Here is a 27,480-nt window from a genome sequence, read left to right on the forward strand (position 1 = left end):
CCTGGGAAAGGCTGAATCTCCTAGGGGTGGGGGCTGCTACTTTTCCCCACAGCTCTGGGAAGGAGCACATTGACCACTGTCCTTTGTAGCTGCACCTCAGCAAAAACTCTGAGTGCCCTCCAAATCCCTGGTGTCCCTACAGAGTTCCAGCCTAGTCCGCCCTTCCTCTGCCATAGCCCCCATGTGAGTGTTTGTGGCTATTTTAGCTCTCTGTCTGGGCTTTCTGTGCTGTGCTGAGTGTGCTTGATCTTTATTCCCCAAGGGCGCTGCTCACAGCTAAGACTGCTGCTGTCCTAGGGCTCCCACCATCTCATGTCCTCGGCAGATCCTACCAGTGTCCCTGGTTATATGGTCCTGTCCTGCTGCTTTTCTGTTGCTTTTTTCCAAGGATTTGTGTTTATTTTAGCTGTAATTCTATTTGGTCCTGGGAGATCATCTGTATAGCTTTCATTCACTCCAGCTCAATTTTTACAGCCTCTATACCTATCTTGTGCACAGCTGGGTAGCACAGGCCTCTCTGGTGTCCCCGCACCCTGCAGGTCCCACAGGTAACTGTTTGGCACAGTCCCTTTGGGGACCCGGCTCTATGCCTATGTTATGGGTTACTGGGTCACATAGGCCTCTCTGGTGCCCCAGCACCCTGCAGGTCCCAACAGCGGGCAGCTGGATCGCACCAGTCCCTCTCACACTTTGCTTTCCCACAGCTCTTGTGGGTTCCTGTGTTGCACAGGCTTCTCTGATCCCCCAGCACTCCGCAGGACCCATGGGCAGCTGGATCGCACCAGTCCCTCTTGGGCTCCGGCTTCCCACCGCTCTTGTGAACTGCTGGACCACACAGGCCTCTGTGAGGTTGCAATTTTAAATGGTGTGATCAAGAAAGGTCTCACTAAGAAGGTATCACTTGAGCAAAGAACAGAAACAGTTGAAACAGCCAGCCATTTGTCTGTCTAAGATGAAGATAATCCTAAGCGGAAGGAAGAATAAGATCAGGAGCACTGGCCTGGGAACAGGCATTGCCATTTTAGGAACAACAAGGAGGCCAGCCACCTTTTGTCTCCCTCAAGTTTTCTGAAAGCATTTATGTTGGTTCCTGAGGCACATGCTACCTGTACTCCTCTGAAGTCTCTGTATATTTAATTTTGGTGGAGGGAATGAGGATCCTTTACTAGTTTGTCATCTTGTCAGAACTTAGAAGTATAAAATTGTTTGAAATACAATTTGAGAAGTAAATATTTCATGGAGGGGCTAATACAATTTCCTACCCTATCTTTTTATAATGCATGATATATTCCAGCCTCTGTAAATACTTCCTAGCTATAAGAGGAAGTGTATTGCATTTTTGGACAAATTACTTAAAAGAAAAAAAAAGTTTCTTTATATTAAAAGCATACCCATTACATCAATAGATTCACATAGATTGAAAATACATGTGACGGCATAATGACCTGGAAGAGACATTAAAAACCATCACTTCTAATTCTTCAGGATTTCAAACTTTGATAAATAATTTGCTGATCATAAAACTGTGGCTTTTTAAAGAGTTTAGGTGCTATCTCAGATGGACAAGGAATCTGCTATTCCTCTGTTAAGTGTAAAGGAATCTTGCCTACAGGAATCTCTTAAGAATGGTAAGCCAACACCTTGGAAGATATGGCTGAAAATGAGGCAAAGTAACAGTAAGTGGAAAGAATACAAATTCAAGCAGAGAGCTTAGAGAAAATAATTGCAGAGCAGATCATGATGAAATGATGAATGCTAAGTCTGTCAATAGGACGTGATCATTCTCCAGGGGTATTGGATCTTTAACTTCTCCCTTAATAGCCCTCTTTTGGAAAGCTCAATGTACAATATGGGCATTACAGAGTCTTAGGAAACATCAATAAGATTAAAGGAATTAAAAATTCGAATTCAGACTGAATGAAACAGTCTGTGGTTTGTGATGTCCTCCTTTTATTGTGAATATAGGGCAATAACACAGGTATAAGCCTCAACAAAGTACATTCTTTTATACCAGTGGTTCTTAAATTTTAGCATGCATTAGAACCCCCTGGAGGGCTTGTTGAAAAAAATTGCTAGTCTCCACTTGAGTTTATAGGTGCCAGTCATGCTGCCTTTTTACGGGCCATTCTTTGAGAACTAGGATTCTCAAAGGTAATTTTTCCATGGGTAATATATTACCTAGGTAATTACTGTTAGGGTTATATATTCCTGGGTCCTTACCAAATTTCTTCACAAAGGGATCCAGGATTCGTGTAGCTTTTGGATTCATTGTCCTCCAGGGTCTTGTGCATTCAACATCACAAGGAGACAGAGACCATGCAGAGGCTCTCTTGGTTCTTAACTCCTTGTCCTGGAAATTACATATCCCACTTTTATTCACATTGTTTTAAACCAAATCTAACTATAGAGAGCACTAGAAAATGTTGTCAAGGAATTCCAGCTCCTAACACCAGAGATTCTGAATCAGTTTCCCTGGTAGTCACGTTGGTTTTCCAAAAGTACCATCACTGATAGTTACATCACTAAGTTTCAGTGTCCTGGTTCTGCCACTATAGTGCAATAAATTTTGAGTATCTATTACATGAAAGACTCTATGTCAGACACTGGAGACTACTGTTATATTTGAGGGAAAGTCAAACATTAACCTTGTCTTTTGGGGGCTTCTAGCCTAATGAAGGAGATAAACACAAGACCTTTATGCCAGGGTAATTCTTTTGAATTGTGTTGAAACTCTGTCCACTTAACCTCCTATTTACTCTTTAACCCATTTCCATCTAGAATGAAAACTTATTTACTTTATACTGGAAAAAAAAAGCCAACATAATATTTATAGGGTGGCACATACAAATGTTTACAGTTGTTCATATGGAAAATAATGCCATAATTAATAAATAAGAATAAAAGAATATACTCTATGTTTCATGGACTCACAACTGTAATCCTAATTTTTCCCACCTCTGTATTTGCAGTTTAACTTCAAAACTTAAGAAACCAAATAGTAGTGGAGGATATCTAGGTAGCTGTTTACATTTTCTTTGTATATTTCACCTAAATGTCTTTACCCATTAGCAATGCAGTAGAATTTTTCCAAACTTGACTTTATTTTTTTTTAACCTGGGTCAGTGGTTAATTTTTTTACAAGTGCCATAAATGAGCATTCTTACTGGGCATATTTTGACTGTTTACATCATTTTTCAAGAGATTATTAAAAGACCATAGTGTATTATCTGCCATCTCCTCTAATATGACCCATAGCTCATTTAAGTTATCAGCACTTTTTTGATGTTAGTTTTTCCTTTTCCTACAAAAGATAAATGCTACATACTGTGCCATTGAACCAAACTGTCTAAAGAGATTAATTAAGGACACAGTTTGAATGTCTCCCGTTTTTCAGTACATGTTTATCTAAAAGCAAAATATTTTGTTTTGGGGAATAGATTAAACTTTTAACATAGATACAGTTTATTACTATAAAAACTGTAGGTTTGTGAATCCAGAAAGTTCTAGATTTAGGTCCTAGCTCTTTTACTTTCCACTTGTGTGATTGGGTAACTCACCTAACCTATGATTCTTAGTCTCCACATCTGTAAAGTGAGGATGAAGAGAGATACCTAACAGGAAATTCAAAATTTAAAAATATTATTTCTATTTTCCTAAGAATAAAATTCACAGTGGCAAGTATACACTACTTTGACCATTTTTGGAAGATTTGTTGTCTAACAAGTTATTACCTGATATAGTATAGTACTTGAAAGTTGACTTCCTGTAAGTATTTGACATAGGCAGTAAAAAACTATGATTATGATACAGGCCTGATAGATGAAAGATATTGGGTCCATCTTGCAACTATTTAGAACTAATAAATACCTAAAATTATTGCCATTTTCCTGAGGAAACTCATGTTCTATTTATTGTTGTCTAGTCTAGTCTGCAGTTCTAAGAGAACCACTGTTTCTCAATGTTTCTGAAACATTTTGTAGGGCAATCTCTCAACAATACCTATTGGCTGCCCCTTAAAGGTTCCTTATTCAGTATATAAAATAACACCAAACAGGACATGTTGGATAAAATGTTCAGTAGATTTCTATAAATATTTGTTTCTGTTTTTTAAATGTGATCCAGTAATAAAGAAGATAAAATTACAAAGGAGTTCAGAGTCCATGAAACTGTGAGGTTTGAGGTTTATATCAGAAGGGTACCTTTTTCCTACCGGAAGTATTTCACATGATGTATTCATTTTCTTTGCAAAGGAAGACCATCTTTTCCAGTTCTAAAGTGCTTAATTTATTTTTTTATTAATTAATTAATTTATTTATTTTGTTACATATGCTTCTCCTCTTTCCCCCACTGATTCCCTCCTCCCCCTCCCTCCCCACCCTGTCTCCAGCTTTGTTGTCCATGCCTATTGTTCATGCATACATACATATAAGTTCTGTGGTTTATCTCTCCCCCACCACCCCTTCTTCTGGGGATTGTCAGTCTGTACCCCACTTCCATGTCTCTGGGACTACCCAATTCCTCAGACTGTTATGTTCATTATATTCCACAAATAAGTGAGATTATATGATATTTGTCTCTGCTTGGCTTGTTTCGCTTAGGATGATACTTTCCAGTTCCCCCCACGTTGTCTCAAAGGATAAAAGATCTTTCTTTCTTACTGCTGCACAGTACTCTATTGTGTATATATACCACAGCTTTGTTATCCATTCGTCTAATGATGGACACTTGGGCTGTTTCCAGATCTTAGCTATTGTAATTAGTGCTGCTACAAACACGAGGGTACATATATTCTTTCTGATTGGTGTTTCAGGCTTCTTAGGGTATATTCCTAGAATTGGGATCAATGGGTCAAATGGAAGTTCAATATTTAGTTTTTTGAAGTAACATCATATTGTTTTCCATAGTGGCTGCACCAGTCTGCATTCCCACCAGCAGTGGACTAGAGTCCCCTTTTCTCCACACCCTCACCAACACTTGTTGTTTGATGATTTGTTGATGGCGGCCATTCTGATAGGTGTGAGGTGATACCTCATTGTTGTTTTCATATGCATCTCTTTGATGATTAGTGATGTTGAGCATTTCTTCATGTGTCTCTTGGCCATTTTTATGTCCTGTTTGGAGAGGTGTCTATTTAGTTCCTCTGCCCATTTTTTAATTGGGTTCTTTGTTTTCCTTTTGTTGAGTTGTATGAGCACTCTATATATATTGGAAATTAATATATGTAAATCTCTTATCCGATGTATCATTGGCAATTTTGCTCTCCCATACAGTCGGTTACCTTTCCATTTTGATGATTGTATCTTTTGCTGTGCAGAATCTTATTATCTCAATTCTGATTGGTAATATTTTTAACTAGAAACAGAGTGAATTTTTGTCTTATGCATAAAATTTTTTACTATGTAGAAGACAAAACTGTATTATTTGGGTGAAAAATGTGTTTGACACTTTGAAGAACATAGTATTCACATTATTTTTTTTATACAGGTATGTCTTTAACATGTGAATTCACTAACAGTACCCTATACCAGTTCTCACACTTCAATAAAAAAATAAAAAACAGTAACTGAAGGTAGTATTAAAAAAAAAAAAGAAAGCTTGCCATTTGTAACAGTATGGATGTACCTGGAGGGTATTATGCTAAGTGACATAAATCAGCTAGAGAAGGACACATGATTGTATTTTATGTGAAATCCAAAGAACAAAACAAACAAACAAAATGGAAACAGACTCATAGATACAGAGAACAGATTGATGGTTGCCAGAGGGGAGAAAGAGGTAGGTGAAAACGGTGGAAGGATTAAGAAGTACAACTTGGTAGTTATAAAATAATCATGGGGATGTAAAGCACAGCATAGGAAATATAGTCAATGATATTGTAATAACTGTGTATGGTGCCAAGTGGGTACTGGAAATATTGGGGGGCACTTTGTAAAGTATACGGTTGTCTAACCACTATGTTGCATACCTGAACCTAACAAAAAATAATATTGAATGTAAACTGTATTGAAAATAAAATTTTAAAAATAAAATGATAGAGTCTAAAAAAAATAGAAGGATCTATTTGTTCTATTTCTAAAATACCTGCAAGTCTTCTCTGTGAAGGTACTTTTCAAGAATCTACTTTCTTCCTTATTTTTTTTTTAAGTGCAACATTTCAATTTGGGAAGACTTTGATTTGCTGTGCAATGTTTCAAAAACCCCTTTTTACAAACCAGTTCTTTGTTCTTGTCATAACATTTAAATTTGCAGTAAAAGGACATTGTTACAATTAAGTGCCTGATGTAGAAAAAGGGGTTGAAACCTAGGATATAAACTCTGGATTACTGCACAGAATCAATTTAAAACTATCAGGAAAAGTTAGAGTTAAACAGTGCCACGCCTTCCCAATTTTTCATAGTGGTAAAACACACATAACACAAAATTTACCATTTAGGTGTACAGTTTGGTGGTATTAAAAATATTCATAACATTGTACTACTATCTTTAACTTCCATTTCCAAAACTCTTTTCAACTTGTAAAACTGAAACTTGAAAAACTGAACTAGAGCTCCTCATCACCTTGTCCCTTAGCCCTGGACAACCACCACTGTACTTCCTGTCTCCATGATTTGACTACTCTAAGTACTTCATGTAAGTGGATTCAGATAGTATTTGACTTCTTGTGGCTGGCTTATTTCACTTAGTATAATGTCCTGGGCTCATTGTAAGTCATTTTATTACAGTATATTGAGGAAAAACGAGAATTTAAAGATATTGGCATTATAAATATATTTCATATATTACAATATACCTTGAAGTATTCTTTGTCTAATCATTTTGGTGATCTTTGTGGAAATTTACCTTCTTACAGTTATTTCTTTCTACACTATATTATAACTAAGTCCCTGTGTCATTTTGGCAATATCCTCTTTGAACTTGATTATCTCTCTATAAAACAAGAATGATGGTTGTCTATAAACTAGAGAATTAAGGTGGGTGAAATAGAAGTCAATATTATAGTGTTCTTAGAGAACAAAATGCTAAGTAAGCACTAGACATTGGGAGATAATGAGCCAATCAGTTTCTGTACCTGGTTATAATTTGAATATTACAAGCCTAAGTAAATTAATAAAAAATGTTTAATATAGAAAGTTAATGACTCTGGCATTGTCATTCTGATAGGATCATTAGTCACTAAAGTGAAAAAAATTATAGTTCCATAAAAATGAAAAGGTACAGATTTGTTCTGAACCCTGTATTTAAGAATATACCAAAGTTTATTAGATATTGCGACTCACATATTCTAAAGTAACTGCAAAAATTACCATTTAAGCTAATGTTTAGAAATTTATATCTATTTACTTATTTGTTTATAGTACATAGTTCAAACATAAACATAATTTTGAGAAAAATGTGTGAAACTACTCTTTACAAATATGGTTTGTTATAGTGATATTGTATATTCAAAAAACTATACAAAAATTACATAAAAATGTTAATAAACTAAGCCTAGTTAAACAAAAAGATTAAAACCTATTGGAGAATTTTAACATACAAATAAAATTTCATTTTTATAATTATGAAAATAAAATATGCATACCACTTGGTAATATAGAAATTCACTATAATGAATATGTTGCCAGATATTAAATTCATAGAGTTCTTAGGAAATTAGCTTTGAAACAGAGCTGTGAATTCTGCCACAGTCGTTACTAGCTTTGGGTCTTGGCAAAGTTACTTAAGCTGAGCCTTATTTCTGTCAAAGGATTTTCATAAAAAATAAATGATATAATGCCAGTGAACCACTTAGTACAGTGCTCATTACTAATAGATGTTAATTACTTTCACTGTTGTTATTTCAATTATTATAAACCTGAGAAAAGCACAACAGAGTAAAATTGCCTCTGATTCAGTTTAATACTTGCTAATTGTCATGAATTTGGTGTATTTCCAGCACTTTCTTTCCATCAATTAAAGTTATTTTTTTGTTTTACTTTCTTAGTCAGAGTGCTTGAGAATGATTAGATAAGGTGAACTGAGGAAAATATACCTCTTGGTGAAAGGAAAAATAGTTCTAAAAACCCAAATTTCTGCCTATGGAGTTATTGCAGTAAAGCATATTAGGAAATTTTATTTTTAATGAGAAGGGCCTGCTGATAAATTTCTAATACAGAATTAATTCATGGAGGCTATCTCAGTGTAATTAATATCTAGGCAGATGAATACACACACACATGCATAAACACACACGCGTACATACCCACAAAATACTTCCATTGTAATAGTATCCCACTAAAATGGTAGCCAGTATAGAAAATGCTTATTTCACTTGGTTACAGTTCTGCTAATTTTCTCATTTGTTAGTATTGAACATGTTCAAGCTAGTTCTTCTGTGAACTGAGAGCAATACAAGTGGAGGGTGAAAGCAGAAATCTGATTTTTACCATATTTATAATGTTTTTGCCTATTTCTTTTCCTTTTGAAATGTGTGCACAATTTCAGCTGGCATTGATGGGACTACCTAGCATGACTTCATGAGTAGATGCAAAAAAAAAAAAAATGTTATAGATCTTTTGATTTGGTTATCTGTGCATGATGCAAATAAATTGTATGCACAGCGTGCCATTAGAATTAAATACAGAAAACCTACCTGTGAGTAGTAGCATCTGAAACAGTAAGACAATATGATGCTTGAACAGTTCCAAAAAGATCTGCAGAACTGTCAATCCTACTGTGACCAATAAATTGTCCTATAGCAGAGAGTTGTTCTTTCTGCCTTTATTTTAACCACCTAAGATAAATTGTTGATGTGTCCAAGGGAAAAAGGTATTAATTTTAAGTAAAAAGTAAAATGTTCAGGTTTTTTTTTAATCCTGACCTGAGGACATTTTCCCTTTTTTCTTTAGATAGAGTGTGAGGGAGGGAAGGAGTGGGAGAAAGAGAGAGGGGGGCAGAGAGGAGAGACAGACCAATGAGAGAGAGACACATCTATTGGTTGCCTCTCGCATGACCCTGACCCGGGCTGGAGACTGAACCACAACCAAGGCACTTGCCCTTGACTGGAATCACACCGGTGACTCTTTTGTCCATGGGCTGACGCTCCAACTGCTGAGCCAAATCGGCCAGGGCAATATTCAAGTTTTTAATATGATTCTTCAATTTTAAATATGTCATGGCTTTTACTAAATGAATTTGATATTCCAATCTCCAGAAGTCATTCTAGTTATCTAATATACAGGTAGCACTTATATCTGCAGGTTCCAGACCCATGGATTCAACCAACTTCAGACTTAAAATACTCTAATAAAAAATGTATTGTTCCTGATGTGTACTATGTAGTTAGGTCTTCAATAATCATTGTACAGATTTATTCTTTTCTTGTCAATTATTCCCTAAGCAATACTGTGTAACAACTGATTGCATCCATTTACATTGTAGTATGTATTATATATAATCTAGAGTTTATATAAAGTATACAGAGGATGTGCATAGGTTATATGCAAATACTGTGCTATTGTATATAGGGGACTTGAACATCTGTGGATTTTGATATACATGTGTACTAAGGGATGACTATACATGTGTGGGTATGTTTGTGTGCAAGTGTATGTACATACATGTGGATGACATAATGTATTATATATCAAATATATATATACATACACATAAACATATAAATGACATAGTGTTTTAAAATTTCAGTTATGCATCTATGAATTCCAAAATTGCCAATTTTTATTATCATCTGAATGAGACATCTTAATTCTGCTACGGACTGATTTAATATGTAACTGACTTTAACTGTCCTGTGAGCAAATCATTGGTTCCACATAAAGAGGCTTGACTTTGATGACTATCTCTATGTTGGGGGAAGGCTGATTGGATGGATGGATGGATGGATGGATGGATGGATGGATGGATGGATGGATGGATTAATGCACAGAATGGAAGAGAAGTGGATAAAGGCACAGAGAGGGAGAAACCAAGAGAATCAACTGTGCTGCTTCAAAGAAAATTAAAGATTCACTGTAGATAGCACCTTTGAAAAGTTTGTTTGTATTAATTGAACATATTGCCTTGGGTCCATTTCTGGGTTCTCAGTTCTGTTCCACTGGTCTATATGCCTGTTCTTGTGCCAGTACCAGGCTGTTTTAATTACAGTTGCTTTGTAGTATAATCTGATATCTGGTATTGTGATCCTACCTACTTTGTCCTTCTTTCTCAAAATTGCTGTGGCTATTCGGGGACTTTTTTGGTTCCATATGAACTTTTGAAGTATTTGTTCTAGTTCTGTGAAATGTCATTGGTATTTTGATGGGGATTGCATTGAATCTATAGATTACTTTGGGTAGTATGGACATTTTAATGATGTTAATTTGTCCAATCCATGAACAAGGTATGTGCTTCCACTTTTTTATATCTTCCTCTATTTATTTTTTATCCTTTGAGATGACATGGAAGGACCTGGAACATATTATCCTAAGTGAAATAAGCCAAGCAGAAAAATACAAATACCACATGATCTCACTTATATATGGAATATAATGAACATAACAGTCTGAAGAATATGGTAGACCCAAAAACACAGAAGTAGGGCACAGGCTGACATCCCTCAGACGATGGGAGGAGAGTGATAAACCACAGAACTTATATGCACATATGCATAACCAATCACATGGACAACAAAGCTGGGAACGGGGGATGGGTAGGAGGGTGTCAATGGGGTAAAAAAGGAGAAACATCTGTAACAAATAAAAAAATAAATAAATAAATACATAAATACATAAATAAATTTTAAAAAAAGAAAAAAGTTTGTAAAAGATTATGTACATATATATATGGCAAAATTAAACGAGTAAAGTTTGAACTCTTTGAGTGAAAAATGATTATCTTTGATTTTATTTGCAACTATGAATTTTGACCATCCTTTTTTGGAGGGGAGAAAGACAATTATTTCATATATGTAATTTTTTTTTTTTTTTTTTTTTTTTTTTTTTTTTTTATGGTATGTCCCCCTAGCATGAACCGAACCAGGGACTCTCTGGTCCACAGGCCTATGGTCCAACCACTGAGCCAAACCAGCCGGGTCTATATATGTAATTTTAAAGGATAAGATTTTAATCATAGCTTGATCACGCAAGGGCAATATAGATGTGCTGACATTTGCTTGTTTTGGATTTTTAGAATAATTTATTTTAAATGTTATTTGGTCTGTTTGTTATATAAATGGTTATATAGATCTTTCAATAATTCTACCCATTCTGTATGTAGAAAAATTTCTTCAAGACATATATATCAAAACCGTTGCCAATATTTTTAGAGGAAATTCTGAGCTACATGAAGACATTTTCTTTCCTCCCCTATGCAACTAGCTAAACAGAGTTTCCTCCTCCTGGTTCTTGTATGTATAAGACAAATGTAATTTAAATATTCAAACTAAAATTATGAGTGTATGGTTAATACCTTGCAGAATAATTTGGATCTTCTGTAGTCATGATAATGCCTGTGATTATAAGTGCATAGGCAAGTATATTTACAAGTATACTTTTGTTTTAATTTATATGTAGTCATAGTTTACACTTTTAATCATGTATTTGAATTTAAGTATTCTATTTTATAAAATTATGCCTAACTATATATCAGGAAAGTTTAATCAGTTACTGTTTCTGGAGTAGCAAATATATTCAAGAACCCTTATAGACACTCTAAGCATAAAAATAGTTTCTAGGGCCCAGGGAATTATATTTTGCTAAGGAGACAAGGAATACATCCATGGTGAAGGCAGCATCATGAAAAAAGACCTGGAGATAGAAAAGTTTAGAATATTTTTGTAAGTTAATTGAGTTGGTTGGGCTAGTAACTTTTTCTGAAAGTTTTATTTTGCAAGCATATTTTCAAATTTAAATTTGTGTAATTTTAGTGTATGAAGCATTGACCTATGCACATGATCCTCACAACAATAAAATATCAAGACATCACCATGTTTTTAATATTACTATAAATTATTATTTTCTTTCTACAGTATAATGTAGAAGAAGATAAGTACTTGTGGTATAATTTGTATTTAAAAGTATGTCTGTGCATGTAACTTTCCCACAGAGGAGGCAGATCATCAACCCTTAATAATGGAAATACTGGTTACAAAATAGAATCATAGAAATGTTTAGGAGATGTTCCCTTTCTTCCTTGTTGCCAAGTTATTCTTCCCTCCAGTTTGGCAAATGTGAAATGTAAATAGAGTATACATGTAACCCACTGGGTTGTTTTCAGAGTTTTGTGTTGAATACAAAATGCCGCATATACTTAGATCCTCTGCCCATTTTTTATTGGGTTCTTTGTCTTCCTTTTGTGGAGTTGTATGAGTACTCTATATATTTTGGAAATTAACCCTTTTTCTGATGTATCATTGGCAATTATGCTCTCCCACAGAGTGGGTTCCCTTTTTATTTTGATGCTGGTTTCTTTTGCTGTGCACAAGCTTTTGAGTTTGATGTAGTCTCATCTATTTTTTTTTTCCTTTGTTTCTCTTGCTTTAGGCATTGTATCAGTGAAAATTCTGCTGCATGTGATGTCTGGAATTTTGTTGCCTATATTTTCTTCTAGGATTTTTATGGATTCATGAGTCACATTTAAGTCTTTTATCCATTTTGAGTTTATTCTTGTGTATGGTGGTGTAGCTTCATTTCTTTGCATGTAGCTGTCCAATTTTCCCAACACTATTTGTTGAAGAGGCTGTCTTTACTCTACTGTATGCTCTTGCCACCTTTGTCAAATATTAATTGATCAGAATGACTTGGGTCAATTTCTGGGTTCTCTGTTCTGTTTCACTGGTCTATACGCCTGTTCTTGTGCCAGTTCCAGGCTGTTTTGATTACAGTGGCTTTGTAGTATAACCTGAAATCTGGTAATGTTATCCCACCTACTTTGTTCTTCTTTTTCAAGATTGCTGTAGCTATTCTGGGTCTTTTTTGGTTCCACATAAACTTTTGGAGTCTTTGTTCTAGTTCTATGAAATATGTCGTTGGTATTTTGATGGGGATTGCATTGAATCTATAGATTGCTTTGGGTACTCTGTCTCTTTTAATTATTTTAATTCTTCAATCTATGTACAAGGTATATGCTTCCTTTTTTTTTTTTTTTTTTTTTTTTAATATAGACACCTCTCCAAACAGGACATACACATGGCCAAGAAACATATGAAAAAATGCCCAAGGTCACTAATCATCAGAGAGATGCAAATTAAAACAACTATAAGGTTATCACCTCACACCTACCAGAATGGCTGCCATCAATGAATCATCCAACAGTTGCTGGTGAGGGTGTGGAGAAAGGGAACTCTAGTACACTGCTGGTGGAAATGCAGGCTGGTACGGCCACTATGGAAAACAATATGGTGTTTCCTCCAAAAGTTAAAAATTGAAATGCCATTTGATCCAGTGATTCCACTTCTAGGAATATATCCTAAGAAGCCTGAATCACCAATCAGAAAAAAATATATGTGCCCCTATGTTCATAGCAGCACCATTTACAATCTCTAAGATCTGGAAACAGCTCAACTGTCCATCAATAGATGAGTGGATAAAAAAGCTGTGATTCATATACACAATGGAACACTATGCAGCTGTAAGAAAGAAAGAGCTCTTATCCTTTGAGAGGACATGGAAGGATCTGGAGAGTGTTATCCTAAGCAAAACAAGCTAATCAGAGAAAGACAAATATCATATAATCTCATTTATTTGTGCAATATAATGAACAAAACAAGTTGAGGAACAAAATAGACCCAGCAACATAGAAGTAGGGTTCAGACTGACAAACCTAAGAAGACTGGAAGTGGGGGGAAAGAAGAGATAAACCATAGAACTTATACGCAGGTGTGCGTAAACATGGACATAGATAATAATGCTGGGGGGGGGTGTTGGGAGGAGGGTGTTAGTGGGGGGGAAGAGGAGAAACATCTGTAACAAAATAAAGAAATAAATATATTTTTAAATGTGGTATATACGCTTTTGGCACGAAGCCAAATTTAAGAAAAGATTTTTATAGCTGAAGAAAGAAGTAAATAAGCAATGGAATTTGAAGTGTTGGCTAGGCCTTCCTGTTCTTTGGTTAGGTTGTGTGAATAAGATGGACTGCTGCATCTGTGCACTTCCTGGCTGTTTGCGGGAAGAGGAACTGCTGCTTCTGTACGTTTCCTTTCACTGTATCTTAGTTCAGCAAAGAACTGACTAATTTGCTATCATTTCTGCAAGTTTCAACCATTTATTTTGCCAGATTTAATGTTTAAGGCAATTTTAAATGTTCTGTCAGGTAATAGAATGTATCCATTAAAAATGTATTACCAATACTCAGCAGAAGTCAATAACATCACCCTCCATGGAACAAGGTTGATTAGAAAGTCTTTTAAAAGACCCATTTAGAAGCCATGACAAGCTGAAAGGTCTCTATATTAATATAGATCATTTATTTGTGAATAGACACTTAGATTGTCTGGTTTAAAATGAACTCATTATTTTACATTTATATCACACTTTCTGTAAACTGCTAAAGAAATATTTATATCTTAATCTGGTAGTATTACATTTCAATGTAATGGTAAGTCTAGATTCTGATAAGAATTATCACAAATTAAAATATATCTTCATGAACTTGGCTTAAATTTAGCAAGATAAACTAATATTTATTGCCTAAATATTTTCACATACTCTTAGTTTCTAATGTAGATTCCTGTATGATTCAGAAATGACAGGATAGGTTAAAAAAAAAGTCTATTATGTACATTTGATTATATCAAAATGTTAATATTCCAGCTAATACCTACATAATATAATTAGGGAATACTTAGTTTATTTTAATTTTTAAAACTTCTTCATCTTTTTTTTTTTTTTCATGCTCTGTGCCATGGGCAGGTATTCAAATTAGATAAGAAATATAAAGTAAGATATTAGAGGGGCTGGTCAAAGTAGTCAGTACTATCCATGCAAACATTGAAGATCAATGATAAGAGAAAGCCAGGTTCACATGAACACGGTCTTCTGTAGCAACAATTAATCATCGCTTTTTCAAGGCGAAGCCACTTAGGGTAGAGAAATCAAAAGTAATCTGCCACACTTGTCAGAATTGGACATATTTTCACCCTTGCTTTATCAGTTCTTGACTGCAATGATCATGTCTGTTTAATACTGGGATCTATCTTTCGCTAGAAGGCTTGAGGTTCAGTCACAAGTGTATAAAAACAACACAACTGGTAGATTTGTGTCTGCTTTATGTGTGTATGCATATATACTCTGTGTGTATCTCTTCCTATATGTGTGTAGTTATATATGAAAGAAAGGCATTTTTATATACACACATCTCTATTTTTATATGTACACACTATAATGGATAGTCATGAAACATATTATATGTGTATGGATATGTATGTAGATATGTCTGCCTAGTCACTCCTTTGTCATGTTAGCGACCCTGAGGTGTGTGTCGTTGTTTGTCAGGAGGGAACTCATTGGGTTTATTTTAAAAGACAGAAAATACATTGGCCTAAATGCTTATAATTAAAAAGTAAACAATTTGAAAATGTGTGCCTGCTTAGAAGAGTCAGAATGAATACAAATAAAGCATGCATGGCCAGATGGGACAGATGGGAAAAATGTCCCACATTTGTAAGTCAGGATCCTCATAAAAACTTTATTTCCTTATTGGTATAATTCTGAAAAGCATCTCATAGTGATCTAGAGCAAGGACATTAGAATCAAAGAGGAAAGGGCTCTGACCCTTAGTGTGGGAATTTCAGTATATTCCATGTACTGAATCTTAATTTTATAATTGTATGTATATATAGTAGGATACATATACATATCACATAATTATTTTAAGGATTAAATGACATACTTTAATATGGAAAAAATTAATAGAAAATGATGAACATGTTTGGATCTCAGTATTTGAAAACAAGTAAAGACTAGCATTTAGTGAGAAAGTTTTAGTTACCACAATTTACTTACATTTTCATGGATAATCTCCTTTAATACACTTAATAATCAATACAGATAGTTATTATTAGATTATGAGTGTGGGGCTTAGAGTTTGAATCCATTTCTCACGGTCTTACATTTAAGGAGGAGCAGAGTCAGAATTTGAAATCAGTTTACTCTTAGAACTGGTGTGTTTAACCAATAAAAGGCTGAAAGACACTCAATAAAATCCACACTCTTATCATCATCTTTATTATTATACTTGAATGAAAAATGCCATGATTACCTACTAGGACTTAATGCAATTTTTTTCGGAAAATATTTCTCAGTTACCTCTGCTGAGAGATTTGTCTGTCTTTACATTTTCTACAAATACTATTGAACTTACCACTATTAAAGAAACTGAGCCCAGCCAGTGTGGATGACTGGATTGTGTGTCATCCTATGGATTGAGAGGTCCTGGTTCGATTTCTGTTCAGGGCACATGCCTGGGTTGTGGGCTCGATCCCCAGTAGGGGAAGTGCAGGAGGCAGCCAATGGATGTTTCTCACGTAGATGTTTACATCTCTCTCTCTCCTCTCTCTTTTAAACACACACACACACACACACACACACACACACACACACGAAACTGCAACCCTTGCTTTTTATATTTTTGTTGTTGTTTTTAAAAGGAAGGAAGGTAGGAAAAAAGAAAAAGAAATAAAGATTATTACAAGTTTAATTTCCATATACTTTATGAACAGGCTCTCAGAAAGTCTCCTGATTTTACATCCTATTATTCAGGAAAAAAAATTACCAAGCTATGAAATCCTAAACATCTCATGATATCAGACATTCAGTGTATTAGGCACTCTGTCCTTTTCAAAGCCTTTTGTATTTATCAAATTGTCTTCCCAATGCGCTCCTGCAATACCATTTTGATGTACTGTTCATCATTTCCGTTTGGAAGAAGTAACTGCATCCCTCTTAGCTATCACAGTGCTTTCAGTACAATGTGTTTCTGTAAAGAGTGCACGCTTTAAGTGAAAATATACATTTTCAAATACATGAGTTGTTTTGGCACATTTCAAGTGGGCAGAACATTTATGTTATTGTTTAATGACAATGCTCACTTCTTTCTAGGGGCAATTTTTGATGAGTCTGCCAAAAAGGATGATGAGGTGTTTCGCACAGCAGTTGGCGACCTCAACCAGAATGAGGAGATCTTACAGACGGAGAAAATCACATTTTCGGTGACATTTGTTGATGGCAACAACCCATTTCAGGCGGTTCAAGAAGGTAAAGTTCATCAGCAGTCCACTTTTTATCATTTTTGTTATTTGGTTTAATTTAAATGGCATTAAAATTAGATTCGTAAAAAGCCACTGAACGTGGATATCATCTTTTCATCTTTGCTGTATTGCTTTTCTTCGAGAGCGTTGTTCTGTAGATGTTAATCCTGTATTCCACTTTTGAAAGGGCAGAGTGTGCAAAGGTATTGCTTTAATTAAAATGTGATATGAAACATTCCAATAACTAGAATTTTCTATTTGAATTTTTACTTTTGACTGAACAATATGCCACCTTGAATGTTGTTAAAACTTGTGATGACATTTCAGGTGTATCCATTACAGATGTGTTAGAGGAAGGGAAATTTTTAGACACTACATACAAATCTAAAATTTTGTGCTGGGATCTTAATATACCGAGCTATGCAATACATCGTTTATTCTTTACAGTATATCAAATATTAAAGCACTTTTCTCCATTCTCTCTGCATGTTTAAATTAATTAAAAGTTTTCATAGGTGCAAAGTCATACAAATGCAAATTATTTTTATTATGCTGAAATAATCATTCATAGGAATGAAAGATCTTAGACTAATAGAATTCTATTACTGGTGCTATTTTGCTAATAAATTATATGGCCTTTTGATTGCGAAAAAGCTATTGTTAATGGAGCAATTTGTTGATAGTCTATTTTATATTTTATATAATAAAATATTAAGACTAAAGATACTAATACAAAATTAATTTCATCAAATGAAGTATTTGCTTTATTAAATGCTTAGAGAGGATTGGCAGAGGGACTAGACAGACAAGATATGTAGTAAAGTTCGGCAAGAAACTTTTTAAAGACAAATGCTGAAGAGGTAAGAAAAATAAACATAATTTTTTTAAGTGTCTTTTTCATTAATACATGTGAACGATATACAAATACACTTTATTGAAATATGTTTTGATCAGTAGCATTGCTTGCTGTTTAACTTATTTATGCTTACTTCTATCAGTAAAAGAATGGATAGAAATATTAGTGGTCTAATTGATTTTCCTTATTAATTTGATAGAGGGGAAAAGTATTATTTTAATAAAATGAACATAAGAGAATTAACTATAAACTCTTTCTGCAAATAATATGTTGTTTATTATAAATAATATGATGGAATTTTAATTTTTAATAAGTAAACATCAATTAAAAAAGTCAGATTAATATAAGCATTCAGTTATTTACATTTTCAACGTAAGAATTTTCCAGGGAATTTGGGGCTTTAAAGAATGAGTATGTTGATACATTTTCTATTGAAACACTTAAAGGCTATCTAAGTTAATATTAAAATTCATGAAGCAATCAGCAAAATAATACAGTTGAATTTGAGGAAAATACCCAATAATGTAAAAGAATATATACACTAGGAAGAATATGTTATTCACTTCAAAGAAATCTCTATTGATATTTATTTCTCATCTCTTAGTTTTAATGACCAGAATGAGAGGAGTTAAAAATGTGGACAGATTTATTTTTGTGACAATCTTCTGATTAACCATCTATTAATTTGTGTAAATTAACTTAAAAGACATGCTAAATAGCCATGCCTTTTTGACTGAAAGCGTGTAGAAATAAATGAAGACAATACAATGAGTAGAAGGTAATTACAATCTGAATAAATATGTCCCTCACACCTATTTTGGAGGCTACAATTTGAAAAGCAAAGACAGTTTTTAAAAATACCACAACCTATTTATATATTGTTTTGTATAACCCTTCTGCTGCCAGCTAAATTCTAGAAACATGAGTATCTCTCACAAGAACTATTGTGAACTGAATGGATCTGTGGAACTGCCAGCAAATTGAGAGAGGAAATGCATTTTAAGTTTCCAAGATAGAGACCATTAGATATTTATCAAGAAAGTAGAAGGAGCTTGACATGTTGCCTGATGGTTCTGGATACTAATAGTATGTTCTGGACCAGTTAGGCTGAGGGGCTGCTCCAGGTAAAGAGACTCTGGAGCTAGTTTGGTTCCCCATTCAGTATCAGAAAAGATCTCTGCTAAGTTTAGATGTAAACATAATTTTCTCTAGAGCTCTTTTTGTAAGTAATTTGTGTGACAAAAATAAATAAATAAGGGGAAACATTCAACTGAAAGAACATGAAAGAATTAAGGAACATTTTCCTAAATGTTTAGAGAAAGTAATTTAGGAGGAAACCTCAGCTATGCAGTCAAAGATTGCTGATTTTCTATGATCACACAGATGAACTTCTAAAACGTAATGGTTTTCCATTCTCTCTCCCTCTTTTTGTTTTTATTTGAATTTGAAAGTTTGATCTTGAACAAATAGCATCAGCAAGCATACAGATATTTGGTGACATTAACAAATGAAGGATTGATCATCAGATAGATAAATGAAATATGAAAATTTAAAATCATCAATTTATTTTATTGTCAGAACTTACTTCCACCGGACACATTTGTGAAATGGTGGCTGTTTTTTTCCCAGACCTTTAAACTTTTGTTTACCTTATCTCTTTATTATCAACACTTAATAAGATAAAGGGATTTAAAGGTAAATAAACAATCTGTTTAACCTATACACTTGATAAAGAGTAATGGTGCTAGTAAAATGCTCTTTTGTAGCTTTGGTTATAGTAAATTTGTACATAGTAATGATTGATTGAAATAATTAATAAATAATTATTTTTAAGGTGAGTCTCTAGAAGATGATGTCTTGGTTACAACACATGATTAATATTCCGTTCTCTGAGCTAAATTACTGTATTTGATCATTTTTATCATAGACCTGTAACATTAATCTCAGCACTTTAAGTGAACAGTAGAAAAGAATTCTTGTTTTCACAAAAGTAATCTTAAAAGACGCTACTTATTTTCTTAATAATTTTTCTTTTACTTTGAATACATTTGTTGATAAGCTAGGGTATGTCTTTTGTCTGTTGAGTTATGGGATGTTAACTAATGGCAAAGAATTTTTATACTTTAAACCCAGGAGAGTCTTCGTTTTTTGTTTTTGTTTTTTGTATTTGTTTTTGTATTTTTGGTAAGCTACTTTGTAGCTGGGACAAAGCTTTCTCCCTTAAGACATATATAAAAGAAAAAAAATCATATGGCATATTTTTGAAAGCCTAGAGAATTATACAAGTGGAAAATTATATGTTTCTAGTTTAATGTTTTTGATATGTAGATGAAGAAATTGAAACCAGAATGGTTAAATAATTTTCCTACAACTGCAAATGTGGATCAGAGAAAGAACCAAACCTACTCAATATTTCATAGCACTACTCAATATTTTCCTTGTTCTATCTGTTAGCTGTAGATATAGAGAGAGCTCAAAATGTTTTCTAAGACTTCTTTAAATACTGTGGGGGATGAAAAAATGTAGTAGATAGATTTATATGTGTTTATACTATTTATGTTCATAGCTTTTAGATCTCATGGAGTTGTAAAAAAATTCTATTCTAAGTTGAGCAATACCTTTTGTATTGTGTAAATCACACATGTTCTTTCATCCTAGTTTTTCCTTGCTGATAAATAAGAAATCAGAACATAAATTATGCATTTTAAGGTCAGTTTTATTTCTACAGATGAGATGTGTCATGAGTCTTTAGAACACATTTCCAGATTTAAAACTTTACAGTATTATAGAAATTATCACTATGTAGTTTCTCTTTAGAGAAGGACTCACATTGCTGAAATTGCCTCCTAGTGTTTTTGTGACTGGCTTAAAAATAAATTAAAAGTATTTATAATACTTGTCCTTTGCTTTGCTATTGCAACCCAGAAAACTCACTATGCTCACTATAATCTAGCAAGGGCTTGGCTGGTTCCACTGACCTGGACTACAACAGCTGCTGCTGAATTTCTCTCCTTACTCCTCTCTTGTGGACTGTTTCCCTTGTGGCCTTTATGTGCTGGATGTAACATAGACACAAAAATGTCTGTTGTGAGAGAGACTCCTTTCTCAATGGAAAGCAATAACAATTGTTTAAATTGCTAGCTTTTCACTGAGACTAACAACACTATGGGCCATGAAAGGTGGAAATTAACAAGAAAGCAAGGGCAGGCAAAGGGAGTGCATTTGTAAAAATATTCATAGACGAAGCATGCAGAACTCGGAATCCATGCATACTTGTTGCGTGCATCATATGTATCAGGAAGGATGTTAAGCACCATGTGTTGCTATTAAATAGCAAGAGTCATTTGAAACATTTTGAAATAGTTGCTCTTATAAAAACAACTAAAAATGAAAATGCATAGTGAGAAGAATGTAAGGGCAAAATTGTGCTGTAGGCACAAGTAGTTCCATTGGAAAGAAACAGGAGTAATTATCATAATTATTATTATTCTTTTCGTTACATCACAAACTATGATAAGCAATATAGTTATAAAAGCTGTTTTAAATATAGAAAGCAGTCATGGTTAAGATTGCGCATCTTCCAAGTTTCAGCATGGTCCACCTTCAACTAACTCCTTTGCATAACACAACGTGAATATTGATGGTTCCCCAAAGGGCTGAAAAATATATACATCTCACTTTTAACACTGTAACATTTTCAGTTGGATTTGCATCTTATATTTCCCAAAATAAAATTACTGTGAGTATGAAGTGAAACCGCTTTTTTAATGATTTATAAAATCAGTCTCATTTCTTTATATGTATATATAAAAGCCACAAGTACCCATATCATGTGTGTAAAAGGGACAGCAGGAGAGTAGTGTTAGCCAAAACGATTATGAGGAAATCTAACTAGGAAAAAGTACTTCAAAACATATCACCATTCATTGTGAATATTTCTGGTGCCATTGGCTAAATCTGAGTAGTCTGGTTCAAAGAGGATGTAAATGTAGAAGAAAGATATATGCGGCCACACTATTTGATGCTTTATTCCAGGGCTTAGTTTAATAATTTATATTATTCTTTTCTTTAATAAGACATTTTTACTGTGATTAAAAAATCTGCTGATGCTTAGATTGGCTTCTGCAACTCGCCTAGAACCGGACTTCAGTGTGTGTGCCTCATCAGCCTGTGCTTTCCTGGACCAATTTTGGTAGCTCCAATTCCACTTCATTTTCTGAACTTGAGAGTTGGTGGTGCCAGGGGCCAGTAAACAAACCCTGAATGTCACGTAGGTATAATTCTACTCACTCATTCATTTGTTCCTTTAATCATTTTTAATTTCTCCTTCCCTTCCCATATCAAGGCTAGTGTTATGCTGTGAATCCCTGTCTCTAGTCCCAATTCCCCCTGTAACTCTTACCAAACTGGATGTGAGAAGGGGTGGAAGGAATAGGTGATGCAGCTGACAAGTGTCTCCAAACATTCACACATCAGGAAGGATACTGGATGTCCACTCTCTGGCTGCGTGGGCCATTTTTCTTCCTCCAGTACTCTGGGATATTTAGCTTGGCCAATTCCTCAACAATCATCTGCTAAGGCCCTGGTCACTTTTTCTCCCTACCTGCCACATTCTAAGGACAGGACCATCAGGTTTGGAATCGGAATCTATTGTGTGAACTTAATATGCATCGTCAATGCAATATTCAAGTCTGAAGGATTCTGTCAATGTTAGGAAGACCAACTGCAAGCATTCTTTTAAACAGCTTACACTACCTCTTTTCATTGAAGAGTTACCTATCAGAATAAATTAAATTAAGATATAGTTGGAAACTCATTTTAGGAGAAATCAGACAAATCAATCTATCCAAGTCCTTATTCAGTGCCTAGTACTATTCCAACACTAGGCCAGCTACAGTGGGTGATAATAAAGGACAGGGGACATGGGGTCTGACTGCAGTAGCGGAATACTGTTCCTGAGGTGACGTTTTAAGCCATGGGGCTTTGATTGTAATAGTAAACAGAAAGAGGTGTGGCTTTTAAAAATATTTTTAGAAAGCAAAGGGACTTTCTTAAAACATTTATTATTTTTAATATAATGTTAATGAAGATACAAATCGATAGCTTGTTTTTTCCCTGCGATGTAGTTGTTGTACTCCTCTGTTGGCCTTCCCCTGCTGTTGTTCAGTGCCCCACTGTTAAAGTAATGGGTTTCTAATATGATAAATAGATTGAAAATCAGATGTTTCTAGACCTCTACATCCCGATTTTATAGCTTGTCTTCTCTGACGCCTTTTACCTCACTCTCTGCAATTGTGTACTGCTGTGCAAGTTCTTTCAGAAAATATATATTCTCATAATCTGTGCTGCTCTGGATGTTGTTTTATCTAGAAGAATTGTTAGCAACTTTCTATAAAGCTATGTTTAAAGGAATTGAAGATTTATATTTCTGTTTATTTTTTTTTAAGTATTCTTTATTTCTACCAAGTATTTTTCAGATAATAAGAGCAAACCACTTTCTTCTATTCTCTTTCTACCGTTATAGATACAGTACATCATTATGGCAGCATAATTCAGTGTTTAATCGGTCTTTTATAATAGTGATTGGGTAAAAGGATCACTTCTGTGTCTTAAATTGACTGTGAATGTATAGTTTATTAGATTAAAAACCACACTTACCTACACTCTGCCGTTGTAAGATAAAAATCTGTTGTGTAGTTACAAAAATAGTCTAAATTTATGTGGACAAACCAAAGATGACTTTACTATATTCAGAAACTTTAAACTATTATTAATATTATTTATATCCAGGTATCAAATGATCAAGTCTACATGCTTAACTTGAGAACAAAAATTAACCTTTTTTTCTCTAAATATTTAACATTTAGTTTTGCATGTCCTTGGCAAGTGTTGTTAGTTTTATAGGAATCACACCATGAGCAGTCGGTTAGTACTCATGCAATATTTGCTTGAATTATCTTGTAATTTTCAAAAGAATTATCATTGAAACACTCGCTTCTAAAATGAACACACACACAAAGTCGATGTGCAGTAGGAAATTGCATGTCCTGGGGGGAAAGGGAATGAATCAGCAGGTATTTTTGGGTGCATATAAGCCTTTGGCATTGAGCTGCTCTGCACAATGCTGTACCTTTGGCTGCCCTGTAGTCCTACCTGGTGGGCATGACCTTTGTTCCTGTGTGTTAGGTCCTGACATTCTTCCCTTTGCCCTCCTAGTAGAGTTTTATTTTTAAGTATTTTTTTATTTAAATATGTTTTTATTGATATTTTTAGAGAGAGAGGAAGAGAGAGAGATAGAAACATTGATGTGAGACAGAAACATCAATCGGCTGCTTCCTGCACACCTCCTACTGGGGATAGAGCCCACAACCCAGGCAAGTGCCCTGACTGGGAATTGAAACAGGACCTCTCAGTCCCCGGGATGATGCTCAATCCACTGAGCCACACCAGCCGAGCTATAGTGCTATTTTTAAACTCCTCCTTTTAATCACTGACTCTCCATATTGTGATGTGCACACTCAACATATCTTAATCTGGTTCAGTGTGTCTTAAATTTGATGCCATTTATCTGCTTAGAAAACAAAACAAAACATGGAAATTAAATGCATGAGCCATGAAAATAGACATATCTGCCTTTATATGAATTCTAGCCCATCCCTTATTATCTGTAGGACCTTGAATACACCTAATGTCTCCGAGCCTTAGTTTCTTCATGTATGAAATGAAATTAAATACATACTCCATGAGATTACTGTGATTATGCGATTATTGAATGATGATTAATTACATTGTGATTACTTTGGGATTGGGATTATAGTTTGGAGGTTTCTCTACTAATCTGAATATATCTTAATAATGCTGAAAAATGTGATGATTTAACACTATTGCATGTGTCCATCAGTAAGTTCCTGTCCCTTTCTGTCTTTATCTTCCCAAACATCCTCTAGCACATGTATTGGTATTTCCATGGATACCACTGATAATACTGTGTTTATTATCTGCCTAGTCAGTATTGCTCAATTGAGTCTTTCCTTATCAACATCCTGAATGCTAGGGTTGTAAAAAATATTATAAAAATCAAATGCTTCTGTTTTTCATTTTCTTCTTTTTTCTTCCCCATCCTGGGATAATTCTTCTAGTCAGCACAGGAATATGAGATTTACATTATTTAGCAAATAGTAGTGATGTTGTAACATGTGTACTTTGGGTTGGGAGGATTTAAAATACCTTGTTACCATTTTGGGAAGTAGAGTAGGCCTGTGGAGATCAAATTAAAGCTTTCTGATTTGTGTAGGCTTAATACAATCAGTGAAGTAAATAAGGCACTGAGTCATAACGAAATGGAGTTCAATTGTAGAGCGGCATAATGTTGCAGAAGACAGCTATATGTGAAGGTCAAATATATAAATGAATTCAAGAGAAGCTTTAGGCTTTGAGGGGTGCATCATCTCTGTTATTTTTAGTTTTGTTTCTGACAAGATTGTATAAAAGTTTATCTTTCTGTTTTCTGCACATTTTTATTTCAATTAAACATGGTCAAATATTAACTAAAAACTTGATCATTGGTTTCCTTGAATTTCCAGTACATTTTTCTTTTTTTAAATCCTTACCCAAGGATATTTTTTTCATTTATCTTCAGATAGAATGGGAGGGATTGAGGGAGGGGAGAGAAAGAGATAGAGAGAGAAACATTGATGTGAGAGAGACACATCATCAGTTGCCTCCTGCATGGAAGCCAGGGACCTAACTGCAACCCAGGTGGATACATGCCCTTGAGCGGAATTGAACCCTGGAGTCTTTGGTCCATGGGTCCTTACTCTGACTGCCGAGCTAAACGGGCCAGGGCATCCAGTACTATTTTTCTTTAATAACACATTTTATCATGTTATTTTCTAAGGAATTGTGCCTCATTCCAAAACATATTTGCATTTTGGTCCTTGATCGAATAATATAATATTAAGATTGGCTAAGCTCATTCCTTTCAGCTATATTTTCAAAGATAGTAAAGACTCAAACACAAAAAACTCCAAATGTCTATTATATTTCAAAATGGTAACATAGAAATGACTTCAAACACCAAACACTCCAAATGTCTATTTTATATGAAAATTATACTTCAAATGGAAAATAAATGTTTTCTCAGAATTTAATTTTTTGCGGGAAACAAACTGTAATACATATTAAAGTCAGAAAGAGTCCTAGTACCGATACTATTTCTGTAAAGGATTGAATATTCAATAATATTTGTGTACTTTACTTTTGAATTTATACTTACATGAAATCAAACAGAGTATTTTGAGATGATCCTGTGTATCTATACATATCACTAAAACTGACCAAGATGTGGAGGGCTCTGGCAATAGAAAGTAACTAGGGGATTAAAAAGATATACAAAAAAGGCACTTCTTACTGGTCAAAGAATAAGAAACTGATGTATCAACCACATTCTATCTGCTCCCAATCCTATTCTTACTGTTATACTTATTTGTCAATAATTTTTATTGTTTGAAGTTAATGATTTTATCTTTTTATTCTGATTCAATTTCCTAAGTTGTTTTGTCCAGTTTAAAGAAGTTTTATCTCTATATTAACTCATTTTATACACACACACACACACACACACACACACACGCTGTTTTATTGATTCTTCCGAAAGAGAGGAAGGGAGAGAGAGAGAAACATCCATGTGAGAGAGAAACATTGATTGGCTGCCTCCTGCACACCCCCTACTGGGGATGGAGCCTACAACCCCAACATGTGCCATGACCAGGAATCGAACCAGGATCTTCCAATGCATGAGACAATGCTCAATTCACTGAAACACACCAGCTGTGCTATATATACATTTTTATATGCACACCCATACCTATACATGTGTATATTAAACTATAGCTATATGTTGTAAGCCACATGTATATATGCCATGCACACACACATATAAATAAATTCACTAGTTCACCAAGCTCTACTCATTTGATCATTCTTCCAATGTTGATTTATGCTTTTCAAGGGATAGTGTTAAACCCCTATTTTCTATGTCTGTTAAAATGAAACAGGGAAGGCTTGTTGTCAAAACACCATCATTCACTATCTAAAATTCATGCCAGGGCCCCATGAGAGCACAGACTGAATCACCAGTTTATGCTTTCTTTCCTTGGAAATTGCTTAAAGCTTAAATATGCAAAGGATAGAACAACTGGCCGAAAAGTATGCATTACCAGGAACAATTAATTTTTATTTTAGAAATCAAAGTCACAATTGTTCACTTATTTGTAAGATTCTTTTAACTCACCAATTAGACACTGTGTAAGGAGATTATACAGATGAATGAGACAAAATTGATTCAAGTATCCAAGGACTCTATAATCTAGTAGAATTAAAAGAGTTAAACAAGCAAATAATT

General features: G+C 34.4%; 1 protein-coding gene across 2 annotated transcripts in view; it reads left to right on the forward strand.

Annotated features, from left to right (window-relative positions):
• Window positions 1-27,480, forward strand: part of GRID2 (glutamate ionotropic receptor delta type subunit 2) — a 1,393,668-nt gene that overhangs the window by 257,993 nt on the left and 1,108,195 nt on the right. For both annotated transcript variants that reach the window (XM_036259309.1, XM_036259315.1), the window contains exon 2: window positions 17,073-17,228. In XM_036259309.1, the coding sequence (XP_036115202.1) occupies window positions 17,073-17,228 (156 nt within the window). The remainder of the gene's footprint in view (window positions 1-17,072; window positions 17,229-27,480) is intronic.

Source organism: Molossus molossus, unplaced genomic scaffold (genome assembly GCF_014108415.1).
Source record: "Molossus molossus isolate mMolMol1 unplaced genomic scaffold, mMolMol1.p scaffold_m16_p_1, whole genome shotgun sequence".
Lineage (NCBI taxonomy): Eukaryota > Metazoa > Chordata > Mammalia > Chiroptera > Molossidae > Molossus > Molossus molossus.